This window comes from Amblyomma maculatum, chromosome 11 (assembly GCF_055883805.1).
Source record: "Amblyomma maculatum isolate TAMU_Amacu chromosome 11, ASM5588380v1, whole genome shotgun sequence".
Taxonomy (NCBI): domain Eukaryota; kingdom Metazoa; phylum Arthropoda; class Arachnida; order Ixodida; family Ixodidae; genus Amblyomma; species Amblyomma maculatum.
In genome coordinates, this window is record NC_139354.1 from 47,715,679 (window position 1) to 47,728,638 (window position 12,960).

At 41.2% G+C, this 12,960-nt stretch overlaps 1 protein-coding gene across 1 annotated transcript; it reads right to left on the reverse strand.

Moving 5' to 3' along the window:
• Nucleotides 1-377: 377 nt before the first annotated feature.
• LOC146173762 (uncharacterized) lies at nucleotides 378-11,833 on the reverse strand. Its single transcript, XM_084585262.1, has 10 exons — nucleotides 11,571-11,833; nucleotides 10,712-10,977; nucleotides 5,812-6,067; nucleotides 4,835-4,903; nucleotides 3,447-3,536; nucleotides 2,960-3,049; nucleotides 2,038-2,072; nucleotides 1,814-1,951; nucleotides 1,209-1,324; nucleotides 378-400 (listed from the first exon to the last, which is right to left on the reverse strand). The coding sequence occupies exons 1-10, from the start codon at nucleotides 11,784-11,786 to the stop codon at nucleotides 378-380; spliced, it is 1,299 nt and encodes a 432-aa protein (XP_084441388.1). The 5' UTR covers nucleotides 11,787-11,833.
• Nucleotides 11,834-12,960: the final 1,127 nt, after the last annotated feature.

Genomic DNA, 12,960 nt, shown 5'->3' on the forward strand with positions numbered 1-12,960 from the left:
GTGCATTGTGAATTGCATTTTTCTTCTTAGCTTGTGCCTGAAACTCGCAATAGCCATTGAGGTAATTACGGGTTATTTCAGGGTGTACAAGATATTTTGCTACGAACAATAACGTTAACAACAGCGACCATAAAGTACAGTAGAAAGGAGAAGAAAGAGCACGCACTAGCACTACTTTCTAATAAATTTGCATTCAGTGAATGGTCAGTATAGATGCACCCAAGGAAGGAACGACAAACAGGCGGCTAACAACACAAAAATATTCGAAAGTGAGGTAACGTGGCTATAATACGGCATCTCCTCTAGCGAAGGAGCTGCTATCGGCGTGTTGAGACACTCCCCGTAAATCCTATATATTTTCAAAGCCTCCAATATGCTCATGTCCTTTGCTTGGGGAAGGCTGTCAATGAGTACAGAATTATCAAACTCTAGTCCACATTGGCCGCCTCTCTCGAAATCCCAAACGCGGCCAAGAATTTCTAAGAGTTTCACGCTTCTGACAAACGTTAATTGCTTGCTCACGCTATTGCCCGTTCTCGTATCGTCCGCTCTTTACGACGCATTAGCGACTGCAAGGCAAGGGTAGTTGACAAATTATTCATTTTACACAGTAAAATACCTGTTGGCATGTCGTATCTGACCACTAAAATTAAATTTTCCAGGTGGATTTTGACCCTACGACATCTACCTGTACTATTTGCGCAATCTTGAAGTGCGGCATGACTAGCGCATTCCAGTGGACAGTTTGTGCAACGTCCATTTTCAGGAGCCTAATGAACGCCGATATAAAAGCTAGTAGTGTTTTCTTGCCTCACGCCTCATACGCCCAGCGTACATGAGAACCTAAGCATATAAGCCTCATACGTAAAACTGTTAGGATAGCACCTTAACACATAAGGTTGGGTACATGTACATGTACATTAAAAACATGTTTTCATAAATAGTCTGACAACCGAAGTCGCCTGCGCGACGTTTAAGCGTCAGTTCGTGCATTAGTCAGGAAGTGGGTTTTCGATCGAACAAGTGGACATTCTACTGTTTCATACCTACTTTTAGTAGAGTGTCGTATCTCGAAGGCTACTTTTTTACACTTTTTCTTTATTACACCGATAAAAGGAAGCAAAACATTCGCCTGTATCAGGCGTCCAAATTCTTCTCGAGCTGTACCATTCGTACCATTCGACAGTACACGTCTGCTGCGCACTCACCCGCTTGTATGTATACTTCCCTGGGCACGCTCGTTGCTTCATTTTGAACCACTGTGGGTGATGAAGCGCCAGGCCTTGATCGCAGGCGGAGAAGGTTCACAAAGTGCACATTCACACTGGCAAATGCGCAACAAAGGCGGGACAAGAACGGAAAGAGCGCTGACCTATATTTAAGTACAGTGTGCTAGAAATAACCTTGAGTGAAGCTTATATTTTCTCTTCCTTGATTTGCCTTTGTTGCGCTGTTCTTCGGTATATTGCATGCCATCTAGCTAAGATGTGAGCTTTACGTTGAGAAGATACTCCATGGTTTAAGAGGCTGGAGCAGCTCCCCTAGTTTAACAAACATTAAACTGGGCATTCGCCTTCACATGCTTGGTAAGGTATTGGTATCTCCGGAAGGTGGCTCAGTCCGGAATTGCTAATTCATGGTTCAGAAACCAGGTTTTTGCAAAATCTGTCACGTAAAACCACACGTTTATAAGTTTCAAGGAGTCGTTCCACGGGTTAAAAGCACTGACGCGATCGTAGCTGTCAAGCCAGTCTTCAACGTCGTCGCCGCGGAGACCGGCAAACATCTGCGGGTCGCGCTGACGGCTGCTCACAGTCCAAGTGGCAAGGAAAGCTGAGGTGGAGTTGAAGAACCTATAACAGCGGCGTTCTCCACTTGGGTCATGTCGATGGTAGTAACGATCAAGCGGCGACCGGAATGGAGCTCCAGGTAGATGCTGGTGACGAGGCTGCTGGGGATCAAGACACACCTCCATCACGTGTAAGGACGGGCTTGGCGCACCAGGTTTATTGGAGACCTGAAACCCGAGCCGCACACCGAAGCGAAGCACACTCAATGATGACGATTGGTATCTACACGCGCGAAGCATAAAGATGAAGCAGCACATACACCCGTGTAAAGATGAAGCGCCGTACAGTGCTCACACAATTTTGTCATTCGCCTCTGCCTTCACTCCATCAAAAGCTGCATGCAATAACATCAAAACACTCATCTATTCACATACAATAGTCGTCATGATACACGATATATTTTAGCATACTTGAAAATAGCGAGGTAGTTGGCTCCTCTATGCATCTGTTTTCAAGCGAGTGCAGAGAGGCATGTGATAAAAGAAATATGCAAGAGTGACGCACCGAGGACGTATTTTAAAAGGATGCTTTCACTACTGTTCTGTAATGTTTAGTTTTTTTTTCTGAACGCTTCGTTTATTATTGATACCATAATTCTTGTATCTCCCAAATTGTGTGTTCACCTGTGGGTTGTGTTATTTTGTCAAAGTGCAAACAAGCTATTTTGATCCTTCGCATGCACATATGCTATGGCATGTTTCCTTTACTAGATTTATTCCAATGTGTGAAACATTTATTCTTGTACAAAGCTTAGTTTTTGAATCTTTCAAAGTTTGTACTCACTGGTGGGCTCGTTAGTTTTGCATGCCTTTAAGATAATTAAAGTTTGGAGACCGCAAATGCTACATTTTAGTCTTCCCATGTACGCATGATGATGATGATGTACACATGTCGTGCAGTGTAAGCTTCTTTATTGGTGTAATTGTACATGTTCTTGGTACAGTAGTACTGTAAGTATTCAGACGAATTGTAGTAGTCGCGGGAGCTGTTACTGTGTCTTTATTACCGTCGTCCTTGTATTGTTTCATGCAGCAGAGGGCCTATATTTGCAGGAGGGTTGGATTAGGCGAACCACTTTCCTTTTGTGTTTGTCTTCTTCAAGCAACTACCTTTCCCGTGGGGACTTCCCGGGAGCCCCTGAGGTAGGTCTCATTTGTCTGGACTAATAAAACAGTGTAAGTGATGACGGCGCCCATGATCTGTAAAAATAGCGTTGGTGATGTAGGTTGGAAAGGGAACGGCATGATGGCGCTCTTGCATACCACTTGTGCCTACACTATTAAAATTCACAAATGGGTGCCTGTATGAAATAAATGCTGTTGAAGATTTGTAAGCTATAAAATACGGGAATGTTGCAAGTGTGACGTTGGAATTTCTGAAATAAGTGGCTTCTTCCTGCACCTCCTAGGCAAGAAAAGTCATTATAAGTAACCCTAATATCTTTTCAATGAATATTTAAGTGTTGAATATAAATATTTTTTGAAATAAGCTCTCATTCTATTGAACCGGTTCGCGTAAAAGAATTTAGCTTTTGTATATACCCTCTCTTTTCAGCGAGAAACATTCTAAGCAGATGTACATGGATATTTGTCTTACATCTGCAAATGTGGACAGGTCGACGATGAAGAAACCACAAGCAGAGAAATGTAGGTCGTCCTTTTTAATGGCGTGGAGTAACATGTGGAGCTGAAAATCAAACAAAAGATGTGCGGAAACAAGTCTGCCCATGCTATTTACATTGTACATGGCTACACAAATATCGTGAGTTTGTAATGTTACTTTTAGCAAAACACTCAGAATAGGCAGATGGCGCACGTCGCATGTATAGCAATCTTATTCGAACCTCTATCAGATAAATAATTGCATCAACTTGAATTTACAACTTTATCTCACAGCGGTGCTTCTGATGTTCAAAATAATGAATTAATAGAAACAATTTGAGAAGGCAAATAATTCAAAGGACCCGATGGAATTTATTAAGAAAGATTTATAAATTTCTTTTTAAATTATTTCCGCAGAGGACTGTTCACGAATGCGCGTTAAAACCATTCGAATAATTTGGTATTGATCACATACATCTCTTTTCTAAAAAATATTGCCTTCTCAAGTGCCCGGTTCTCTACAAGTAACAAACTATATATTTTGCAAACCGCGGCACATACATTTTTGAAATAAGTCTGAGCGCCCTTACATTCTCTCTGTGGTGTATGGGTGAGCTTTTGTTTTTAAAAGTAAACCAAGTGGGCAATATTGCACAATACGTCAAAAGCTCGTTCCAGCGTTATCTTCGGGAGAGAGATACGCCAGGGCGCGTAAAACAGCTAGTAGCAACATAGGTGTACTTAAGCTCTTTCCGCAGGGTCTTTAGGATATTTCTGCAAGTTTCTTTTATTCTGAAGCTTGGAAGAAACAATTGGCACTGAACTTTACTACATATTCGGGTGTAAATAGACTTCGAGAGCCTTTCAAGGTGTCTGCTTTATCTGATTCCATTCTCTACTGCAATAAAGTGATTGCTTGGCACACACTTATTTCGCTTTCATAATAACCAAGTATGAGGAGCCCTACACTTACATGTGCCTGATGTAAAAATCATCTCGCGGGATAATGTGGCTTAAGAAAAGCTGCACATTTGGTCGACAGTAATCAACTGCAGCATTGTAACAAATGCGTGAATGCTAAAAGGGGATTATGGCAATATAGTGAGTTGCTTACAATGAAAACGCAAACAGTTTCCGACATCATGACGATTATGAAGTTTTCATCATAGAGGAAGGAATGGAGAGAATTCATGGTGATCTCTATAGAAAGAATGGTGAAAACAAGTTTAAATTTCTCTGAATTTCGAGAAATGGTTCTTTGTTTCCCATTCTCCACACAGCAATTATTATCGATAAGGCACTGACTAGAAGAAATAGGGGTACAGGTTGATTACGACACCAGTAATATGTGTGGTACATCGCAAACAAATATGCAACGCATACCTGCAGCAAGAGGTCTTGAGAGTAGTCCTCTAAAGGCATTCCTTGCACAATGTTTCTCAACTCAGTCACCTGTAAAACAAATGGTAACGGTATTATAATTATGTCCTGCCAAAACTTCAATTTATTGCAGCTTGTAGCCAGGCATGTTTGAAATTAAATTTACCCTTGAACTGTCTTCCCATAGTAAGCCTTTCTAGGTTGCCCTACAAGCATAAATTCAATACTGAAGATAATTCAGTGCAACCATTTCTGAATTTGGATGCTGCATTAGAAAAAATTGAAAACAAGCGGCTACATGATATTCATTTATTCTTCTAAGCAACGTTACTCGTATTGATCTCAAACGAAAACTCCAATTACTGTCCTTCTCGCTGTAAAGCAGGACATCCTGCATTAGCCACTATAGATGACATTGGCGCTGGTGAACTCTGTGGCGGTTAGATTGCATGCAATATAAATATTTCAGAAAAATACGTTCGAGCCAACATATAGGTTGGCAGCATATGGCTGGTAGAAAAAGCGCAGAATCTTGAGACACCAAGTTTTTTATCGCAGTGATTTTGGTGGGTAAGAGTGGTCGATGTAGTTGACTTACAAACCTTCTTCGAATAGGATTCCTTTGCCACTTTCGGTATTTGAGGGCAGAAAGTAGAAATTGGCGTCGAGTAAGGGCGCTTTCTCTAGAAATTTAATTGCACAAAAAAACTTTTTAGGTAAAGCACTGAAATGCGGTCTATAATGGCAACTCCAGTCCTCGCGGGATATATCTCTCACAATCTGCTGTAACGCTAGCTAGCTAACGTTTTGGGTTTTATTAAACGAGAAACAATTTACCTGAAGTGTTCGCGAATCGTCTTTATACTGCCTCTGTTAAGTGTAAAACAGCAAGTTATTAGCAAAAAACTCTATTCCGAACGGTTTGATTATGCTTCTGTGTAGTATGTTGTTTACGTGCTCTAGAAACACGCATTACGTACAGCGCACTTCATACGGTGATCTATGATGGCGGGCAGCAGGATACTGATCCAGTGGAAGAAGCCGAAGACTGAGAAGAAGACTCTGATACAGAACTTAAGCTCTGAAATAATGGTATAGTATGCTGAGGCACAGAGGATGGCAACGCTGTAGGCGTATCCGTATAGCAGGCTCGGCCCTAGTATGGAACTTGCAATGTCGGCGCAGTCTTTCAGCAGGTGCAGCTGGACACGCATGTGGTCTACCAGGAACACTTTGCTGAAACGGTATCACAAAAAAGATTTCGAAAAACTACTTACTTTTCTATGCTATGTTAGCTTAGGACAACATAAAGGAACATTTACTGAAGAAAAATATTACGTCCCCCTTGATTTAGTTTTGAAGCTGCCGTTTTTGCTGCAGACAAGTTAAAGCGTGCATTTAATGTGCGATATCTTTTAAGTAAAGCAAATGGCTGTTACTTCATTTCAGAGCGCTTCGTTGTATCCCTAATACTTGAGAATGAACTTGATACTGTAAGCCAGGGAGAATAAAATCGGAAACTGCGTTGAAATTGTTAAGCTAGAATCTTAAACTAATCTGTTCATTTTTATTTATTGGTGCATGCTGCTACAGTCACGGTATCGCTTCATCGTTTCCAGATTGGTGGCATATGTAAAACATCAGGTCCACTAATTGTTCTTAAATAATATTTTTGAAATCTTGTGCAACAATCTAAAAGTCGAGTACACTGGTCATAAAGGTTGCTGAGCAGAAATGGGATCCTAACCTCGCAGGAAGCAACCAGCTTGTTTTAATAGACGCAGATATATTGTGCAAGATTCAGAGGATACACAGCGCAAACTTGTCAGCTGAATTTGAATTGTGACCCGGTAGTGGGTGTATATCAGCGCTCTACAAAATACAAAAACTAAGTGATTTTTTCCAGCCACTATATATTTGTTCAATGCAAGCGAAATGTACAAGTAGAAATAACTTCCTAGCCAACTGGGGACGTTTATCACACCTAGGTGACATGAGCGTGATAGCGAAGCACTAGCTTTCTCATCTGGCGTAGTTTTCGTTTCACCCAATCCAAGCTAAGAGCATCTTGGTAAAAGATTACTGTGGCTAAATTCACTGCCGATGTGTTAGCTTACTCGAACTAGTCACAGACAATGACTTCAAGTTTAGATCCTAAACAATTGGCTTCAGTATATAATACATGCGAACCATAATCTACAGCGAATCTGTCTTTTTGCTCAATTACATGTTTCAAATTGGTTTTAAAAGCTAACTTAGTACAGGGGAAAGGCAAGAACACTAGTTGATATCAGCAAATGTGTTCAGCGGGTTCGCAACGACGACTTATTCAGATGAAGCGGATAGCGTTCGCTTGATACGACCTCATCGTGATTTCGTGCTAAGCGTAAAAGATTGCAAGCTGGCGTCTCTAAACTGCACCCGTCCGCTAATTCTGTTCTGTTCTTTCGATAGAGATGTCCACATCCGCAATTTAAAAACATTATTCCTCAAAGCCCTCAGCCACGAAACATCCGCCATATCAAAATTTTCCTGTGTGTAGCAGACAGTTCCGGTTGGTGAGCGTGCTGCTCAGGCTATCCAGCTCCCGTAATGAAACCTGAAATATCACGCAATGTGGTCCATTGCGAATACGTCAGAATTGAAAGCGGTCATAAAAATATCATTTCAAAATACACAATTTAATATTGTTCCTATTTCCGTGTTATGCTCGCGCTGTTGGTTAGCGGCGCTAGCTGAATCATGTAGGCCTTTTAGCGTCTTGTTCGTAGTCGTCTTCGCTAAAACCGAAATGCTGTTCAGTTTTTGTTAATGAAAAAGAATTTGAACGTATGATATAGAAACAGGTATAGCTGCCCTTCTTCCGTTCCGTGTGACTCGATCGCTAACGCTGTGTATGCCGGTGTTTTGCACGGTGTGTTGGTATTGTTCCAATATAGGGAGGGGCAACAAAATAAATAGACCTTTGTCGCTCTCAATAATTCAAAGTTATGAGGTTTCTAACAATTGCATAATTGAAAATAGAAACTGTACACAAACAGTTTGCCGTATTTTTTCTGTTGTCTTGAGATTTCACGCCTGAGCGGGCACTGGCTGCTAAATTAAATAGAAATCTCTTGCTTTCTAGTAGGTCGCTCCTGTAGTGACGATAGGCAAATGTCTTAAAGCGAGGCACACTATTCACAAAAAGTTCTCACCAGCATATGCACAACAAAATGAAAATACTGCTTCAGCGGGATAGCAATGAGCCAACTCCCCCTATTATACGAACAATAGCCCACAGTCACTGACACTGACGAAATAAACACATTATTAGGCCTTCAGGATAGCAGCGGTGAGCTAAATGAGCACGGAAGAGAGCAACCTCAAAATAAATACGCGTTTTATTATAAGGGGGGCCTGCAAATTATTTTGGCATTTGTCTTAGAAACCTACAAGCTTGTATACGTATTTCTGAGGCGTAGGTTCTACCAAAAACCGTGAGGTGAAATGGTTTTTGAGCAACCTTTATATGCACTAATCATATCACTTGACGAAGAGGTGATTTTTTTTTATAATTGCAAAGCTTGTTTTGTAAACTCGAGATTGATACCTTTGTGAAATTTGCGCAGTTAGATTTTACGTTAAGACGGACATGACACTCACGATTGAGATTAGTGATTTTACGACGAAATAAATGAAATACTTTATCAACGCGTTAAAGTTTATTTACACGGACAAATACTTATATCAAAAATGGGCGTCACCCAAAGTAAAAGGTGAACCAATTTTTTAAAATTATTTTTGACGCCAATGCGGTTGTACATACATAAAGTAAAAAATGCGGATTCGCGAACCGGCTCTGACGTTTTCTCGATTTGGCTATTTATAGAATGTTGACTTGCGCATGTCTTAAAAACTGTTGACGCCATTCGTAATGTTGATTATATACTAGATATTTGCATGATACTGGATATAGAGTGGTATACAGCGGAGCCATATTGTAGAGGGGATATGAAATTGATTGAGACTATTATCAGTCATTTTATTAGGCAATGATGTCATTCTACCAGTCGAAAAAAACTACAAAATCATGTCTAAAATACGACAAAATATTCTGTACTTCTGTCGCAAAAGTCAATTTTTTCTGTAGTTCTGTAGTTATCTGTAGTATGTTTCTATTGTCTCTAGTTCTCTAGCACTTTTCTGTCGTAAATACAGAAATGTCTGATGTTACAACAGAATGTTCTTTTGCCACAACAGGTTTCCTGTCAAAAACCGCACAGAAATTCTGTGGGAACAAGAGAAAATTTTCTGTACTTTTTCCACTGGGATTTTTCAAAACATTTTGCAAAATTAAGAAATTTATTAACTCGTCTGAACCTCATAATTGTCAGAGTTGTATTATCATTATTTTATTGCCTTGTAATTTTTGAAGGTAACAAAGTATCATATAAATCTAGTCGATTGTATACTAATGACTATGCCTTCACCAAAATAACAGCCGTCTTAAAAAGCACAGCACCTGCAAAGATCACACCGAGGTATATAGGTAGGCTTTAAAGCAAATATATGCAAATAGTAAAGCGTTACTTTCGTAGTAGTTCTCAGCATGGGCGGGTATGATTAAACGGATATGTATACCCTAGAAAGTGTAAATCTAGTTTTGCCCACCGTGTTGTCGAATACCAAAGATGGGGCGCCTAATTTTTCAAAGAAGGTCCTCAGTGAATTGACACAGAAATAGTTATGACCTCTGAATGGCTATGAGGAATGAGCAGCCACATCTGGTTAAACATTGTCTGGGATGTAAAGTTGTAAAGTGAGGAAAAATAAAAAGTGCATTGTAATGTTTCATCACCTACATGTATTATACTTATACACTCACAGAGGTCAGGAGACACGGAAAGTTTTGAAGCTTTTCATATTGCAAAGGACCAATAGCTTTTCCATCAGCAAATCGACTGTTCTCCTTTACGATAGGGACATTTTTTTTTCGGTAATGCTTTAGGGTATTATGCGCATATCGGCGGGGGGGGGGGGGGATTAGTTGGTTGGTTGGTTTGTGGGGTTTAACGTCCCAAAGCAACTCAGGCTATGAGAGACGCCGTAGTGGAGGACTCCGGAAATTTCGACCACCTGGGGTTCTTTAACGTGCACTGACATCGCACAGCACACGGGCGCTTTTGCTTTTCGCCTCCACCGAAAAGCGGCCGCCGAGGCCGGGATTCGATCCCGCGTCCTTGGGAACAGTAGTCGAGCGCCGTAACCACTGCGCCACCCCGGCGGGGTGGGGGGGGGGGGGGGGGGGATTAGTGTCGTGTTTTATGGTATTTGTGGATTTCATTCCTTTGGTTGTTTCTTTATACAGACAGATTTCACCGAATAAACCTCCAGTTGCCAGTCCTTGCTCGTACTGTGTCCCTTTCTCTTGTCTCTTGTTTTTTTGAACTGTTTACATATAAACAAAATAGGAATTCCTTAGCTAGGTAGATTTTTTTCGATATTTGTTAGAATATCAAGCTTGAGTCTAACGAGGTACTGCAGATAATGTAATCGAGTCAACAGAAAAACTTCCGATAACCACGTTGCCTCGTTGTCTTGTTGATAAGGTGTTCAAAAACAATTCTACAAACAAATTGTGTTCAATAACCGCACAATATAACCAACGAGTTATGGGTTCATCTTTTAGTATGTTTCAAATTTATTGGGGCGTCTTTTGAAGGGACACAGCTCGAACCAACAAGCTTGCATGGAGACACTGCAGGAATGTTTTCACTAACCTCCTGTCGAAACACTACGAAGGTTGCATTCAAGAACGAGTGTCAGTGATGGTCTAAGAACGAATTAATTTGCTCAGTATGCTTCAAGTGCAATGGTGCAAAGTTCATATATCAGTACCTGGTTTCTGGCGTTGTTCTGGAGCGAAGACACCGGTCCAATGTCATGGTGATGCAGCCAAGGTATAGGGTGAAGGTCTGAGAGAAGTACATCATCAGCAGTCGAGTGCTTGTGCACATAACAGCCAGGCAGGGAACGCCTAGGAGGGAGTAACTGATGGCAATATGATAGGTAAATATGTCCACCTCACGGCCTTCGTCCACCAGGATCGCTGTTCCGAAGTCGGAGTAGGTGTTCACGGCGATGTACTGAACAATCACGGCGGACTGCGAAATGTGGAGGGCAGCGCTTGAGAACATAATGGGGGAACGTTACACTATGCACCCTACATAGAGGCAAGTGGTTTCAATGTAACGCTTAATCATACCGCACGTAATAACCGCAAACATAATTTCATATCAGCGCTGTCATAGAAAGCCTATTAGATATCAGACTGGCTGTTTCTGCAAAAGGGACTACCAACTGCAGCTCGGTTTTATTACAATCCTGGGGGCCATTTGCGGCACTTTGTTCAGCGAAAGAATGAAGGCCTTCATTATTTAGAAGTTGACGGTGCTATTGTCTTCAACAAGAATGTAATCGCAACATCATGCTCTCGACAATCTGCCATCCTGATTAAAATGAAATAGGAAACATATGTCACTGATCTGCACCATTGAAATGGAGAAATAATTCATTTATTTCTGCGGCGGTGAGCGAGCATAAAGATTAGTCATAAACCAAATCTCCAAACATATATACATTAGGCGACTTTCTGATCAGCTGGAGACTAAAATGTCCTTCATAAGCAGCAGCAGCTAATAACGATGGAGTTATCTGAGCTGCCTACGACACCAATAGTATATGAAAGGCACCCCACCTCGTAGAGAACCAAAGTCCAGGCGAACCTAACGGTCTGTCGATGTACGTACGGTGGCACTGCTGTGTTGAGCTCAAAGAGCTCGCATGTCTGGACCAGTTTGACAAGCTTTGGCGCCTGAAGCAGCAGCAAGATGTTGTTGAGAGCGCCCTCAAGGGTCATCAATAGTACACAGATGATAAATATGCCTTTGTTAAGCTGGTCGGCGGGCCGCATGCCGTCCTTGTGCCTTTCAGACTCGGCGAACAAGACGACACCGACCACTGCAACGGTCAGATAGTGAGATAAGCCGTGTAAGAAATTGCAATGTTCGGTGTGCCGGAATTTCTGCTGTTGCACTAATGCTCAGGATGGAATGAGACGATTGCTCAGACTGCTGGAATGTTTGGAGTATATGCATTTGAGTGTGTATGGTTGTGTACGTGTGTGCATATGTGTTTTGTGTGTGTCATGGGAGGAGAGTTGTACCTCTGAACATGTTATTAACTCATTTACTTGGCATGTATTGCAGGCGCTGAAAAGTGGACAGGAGGACTAAGAGTAGAATACACTATTTCAGAATAAATGTAAATTCTAGTTTTCGAAACATAAATCTCACTGTGATAAATTTTGGCACAACTATTTACTCCATACCTAACTTGCATTTTCTTTACACATTCTAAATAAAAGCCATGCCATTCACTCTGATGTTTTTGAACTAGCGGATACTTCCAGGTATTATAAAACAACAAAGTACCATCTAAAGAAATGGCAATACCATCAACCCGTGATATGCTTGTTTCTTTAATGACGCGTATTTACAAGCTAACTCTGCCAGAGTGCACTGGTTACAAAACATGGTCTTAGACCTGACTCGATGCACCCGTCAGACATTTCGCTGAAGAGGTCAAAACCCCAATACCTTCCCTAGAATATCCGATTGTTATCAAAATCTTCAAAATCATAAAAGAGCAGTGTGCGGTGCAGGAGGAAAGTAATTTCTCTGCCTGCTTCCACTGCGTAGCCGGGCGGACTGTAGCAACTACATGTTGCCTCCGTTCACGTTTACCGCGAACTATTTCTGACGTCATCTGCCAAAATTATTCTCTAACACTCGTTCTTTGAAATCTCTCCTGCTGTTGCCTATCAATTACAAATAACTTATAACAGTTGTGTAGCTTTTGTAAAGTTGAATATAAATAATTCGTGCATATTTTTGACCAAACTGTTTTCAATCTGACCTTGTCATTATAATATTATTTTCTCCTCTATAGCCCTCAGCTCAGACGAGAACTTAGTTTCAAACCTTCTCGTTTCACTTTCAGCTTAAGCGTCGTGTATGAGTGATGTTAAGACGCAACAATTAAGTTAAAATGAAAGAATTGAAAACGTGAGTTTAACTGCAAAATAA